The sequence below is a fragment of the Dendrobium catenatum genome, unplaced genomic scaffold (assembly GCF_001605985.2).
Source record: "Dendrobium catenatum unplaced genomic scaffold, ASM160598v2 fragScaff_scaffold_982, whole genome shotgun sequence".
NCBI classification, from domain to species: Eukaryota; Viridiplantae; Streptophyta; class Magnoliopsida; order Asparagales; family Orchidaceae; genus Dendrobium; species Dendrobium catenatum.
Genome location: NW_021319444.1, coordinates 195,498 through 198,526, shown reverse-complemented (window position 1 = coordinate 198,526; position 3,029 = coordinate 195,498). Strand labels below are relative to the sequence as shown.

The 3,029-nt window shown below is 45.9% G+C and overlaps 1 protein-coding gene across 1 annotated transcript; it reads left to right on the top strand.

The window, feature by feature from the left end:
* Window positions 1-305: 305 nt before the first annotated feature.
* On the top strand, window positions 306-2,659 carry LOC110096068 (L-type lectin-domain containing receptor kinase IV.1). The gene has a single exon (XM_020821838.2). It carries the CDS (start codon window positions 466-468, stop codon window positions 2,545-2,547), a length of 2,082 nt encoding a protein of 693 aa, XP_020677497.1. The 5' UTR covers window positions 306-465; the 3' UTR covers window positions 2,548-2,659.
* The last annotated feature ends 370 nt before the right edge of the window (window positions 2,660-3,029 follow it).

Genomic DNA, 3,029 nt, shown 5'->3' with positions numbered 1-3,029 from the left:
ATAAATTTAATTTCAAAAGAACAGAGCAATGGTAGGCCTTGGTTGCCAACACACCCAGGAAAAATTAATCTGTACGGACACTAGAAGATCGTAGACTAATCGGAATGCATCACGTCATTTTTTTGCTCGATACCAATGCTATGTTCTACTGTCTACCGGATGATGTGGCACGTTTTAATTGGTCTTATTTCCCATGGAAGAGGCGAGAATATGGAGTTTGAGGGATACATACATATAAGAGAATTCAGTAGTGTAGCCAGTTGTACTGCGTCAAAATATATTTTAAAGGCATTGACAAAAAAGCCCTTACTCATTAATTTATTAGTAGCGTAAATGCGATTACAAGAACGGACACGCCCAAACTAATAGACGCAAAAACCTGCGTAATTACTCAGGTATGACTTTTTTATTTTATTTAAAACATTTATTTTCTCATCTTTCTCGTCTCTCTCTGTGTAAACGGAAATGGATTGGGTGAAAGAAGGAAGACGAAGGCGAGGCGAAGATCCCGTTTTCTCTATACTTCTAGCTTCATTCCTTATCATAACAACGAGAATCGCTTCCGCGGCAGTTTCTTCTTCTGAATCTAGTTTCGTCTTCAATGGCTTCGAGGGAGCCGATCTCCGCCTCAACGGCGGTGGTGTGGTTGAACCTAATGGCCTACTACGGCTCACTAACTTCACAAAAAATGAGGTTGGCCACGCCTTTTATCCAGCCCCTTTCGTCTTCCTTAACTCATCCTCCGGCAGACCCCTCTCCTTCTCCACCTCCTTCGTCTTCGCCATTTTTCCCCAGTACGAGGACATCAGCTCCCATGGCATCGCCTTTGCCATAACACCTTCCACCAACCTCACCGCCGTCCTCCCAAGCCAGCACCTTGGCCTCTTCAACTTCACCAATAACGGCGATCCCAGCAACCACATCGTCGCCGTCGAGCTCGATACCATACAAAACAGGGAGTTTGATGACATCAACGACAATCACGTCGGCATCGATGTCAATGGCCTGACATCTAACTCCTCCGCCCCTGCATCCTTCTTTCTCGACTCCTCCGGTCTCCAATACGAAAATCTGAGCTTGATTAGCGGCGAACCGATGCGTGTTTGGGCAGATTATGATGGCAAGAGCATGGTGCTCAATGTCACCTTAGCTCCTCTGCTTAATCCAAAGCCAGAACGTCCTCTCTTGTCATCAAAACTCAACCTTTCCTCCATTGTTCTCGATAACATGTATGTCGGATTTGCGGCTTCGACCGGAGCAGCCGCCGGATCTCATTACATCTTGGGATGGAGCTTCAGCATGAACGGAGAAGCAAACGAGCTCGACCTCTCTAAACTTCCATCTCTTCCACCAAAAGAAACAGAGGACAATACCACCGTGAAAAAACCCGAAATTTGGATCATTCTGTTACCTATAGTCATCTTCATCTTTCTCCTCATCGCATCGTTTGGGATTGTGCATCTGGTTAAAACCAAGAAGAAGTTCTCAGAAGTGGTGGAGGATTGGGAAACAGAATACGGCCCTCATAGATTCTCGTACAGAGATCTTTACCGAGCCACCAATGGCTTCAGCGACGAGAACGTCTTAGGCAACGGAGGCTTCGGTGGAGTCTACAAAGGCGAGCTACCAAAATCCAAACTTGAGATAGCGGTGAAGAGAATCTCCCACGATTCGAGGCAGGGGATGAAGGAATTCGTTGCAGAGATTGCGAGCATCGGTAGGCTTCGACACCGAAACCTAGTGCAGCTCCTGGGCTACTGCCGCCGGCGAGGAGAGCTCCTCCTCGTGTATGACTACATGCCGAACAGCAGCCTCGAGAAATACATCTTCGACCGACCTCAGCAATCTCTTAACTGGAGCCAAAGGTTTAAAATTATCCGCGGCATCGCCGCTGGTCTTCTCTACCTTCACGAGGAATGGGAACAGGTTGTTATTCACAGAGACATCAAAGCAAGCAATGTCCTCCTCGACGCCGAGTTCAACGGAAAGCTCGGAGATTTCGGGCTCGCGCGGCTGCATGATCGCGGAAGCAATTTGCAGACGACAAGGGTGGTCGGAACTTTAGGTTATCTCGCGCCTGAGCTCTCCCGGACCGGAAAGTCGACAACTAGCTCCGACGTGTTCGGTTTCGGCGCGTTTCTACTTGAGGTTGCCTGCGGCAAGAGGCCGATTGAGCTGAAAACATCAGGGATTGATATGGTTCTTGTAGATTGGGTAATGGAGTTTTTGAAGAAAGGTGAAATTTTAGAAGCGAGGGATAGGAAGCTGGGGAGTGATTTTGCGGCGGAGGAACTGGAGTTGGTGTTGAGATTGGGTTTGATGTGCTCCCATCCGTCACCGGCGGCGAGGCCGACTATGAGGCAGGTGGTGCAGTACTTGGAAGGAGAAGCGACTCTTCCAGATATTTCGGAGGACGATTTTTATGTTTTTGATTCGAGTTCGAGGAGGAATAAGATTTTGGTGGATGAGACTTCGTGGAATTCCTGCACTGCGGCGACGAATCTTTCTTCTTCTTTTTCAGACTCTCCTTCATCTCGAAGAAACTGATAAGTTAATGATGCTTTGTTTGTATATATAAAAAAAATGTGGTTTTTTGGTTTCGTTAATCGGAATTCTGCTTGGGCTTAATTTCTTGCTGATAGATTTTCGTTCTTTTCTATGTTCTTCCATAGTTGCAGCAAACAATGCCTTTCTTGAGGGCTTCCTCAGTTGGATTTGGTGCGATTCTCACGTAACAGGTTAATTTAATACGGTAGGTTAGTGTAGGACTGTACATTGCAGGGACATATTATGCCGAATTTTCCAATTGCAAAGTTCGGGCCTTCTAAGTTTTCTTTCATATTAAACATGCAAAGAGAAGGCCATTTTATATATGTAGTCTTGTTTTAATGGCTTCAACTGCTACACAGGGTCAAGTTAGTTGAGGCAAATGATTAAGGATAGATTTTTTGGTGCGGGAGTTTAGTTTAGCACTTTCATTTTTTCCACATTTCCTCAACATTTGTTTGGTGTAGTAAATTGATGGATTT

Bases quoted from the DNA above. Each gene is read 5' to 3' on its own strand.
- LOC110096068 (XM_020821838.2), top strand. From the start codon at position 466: ATGGATTGGGTGAAAGAAGGAAGACGAAGGCGAGGCGAAGATCCCGTT.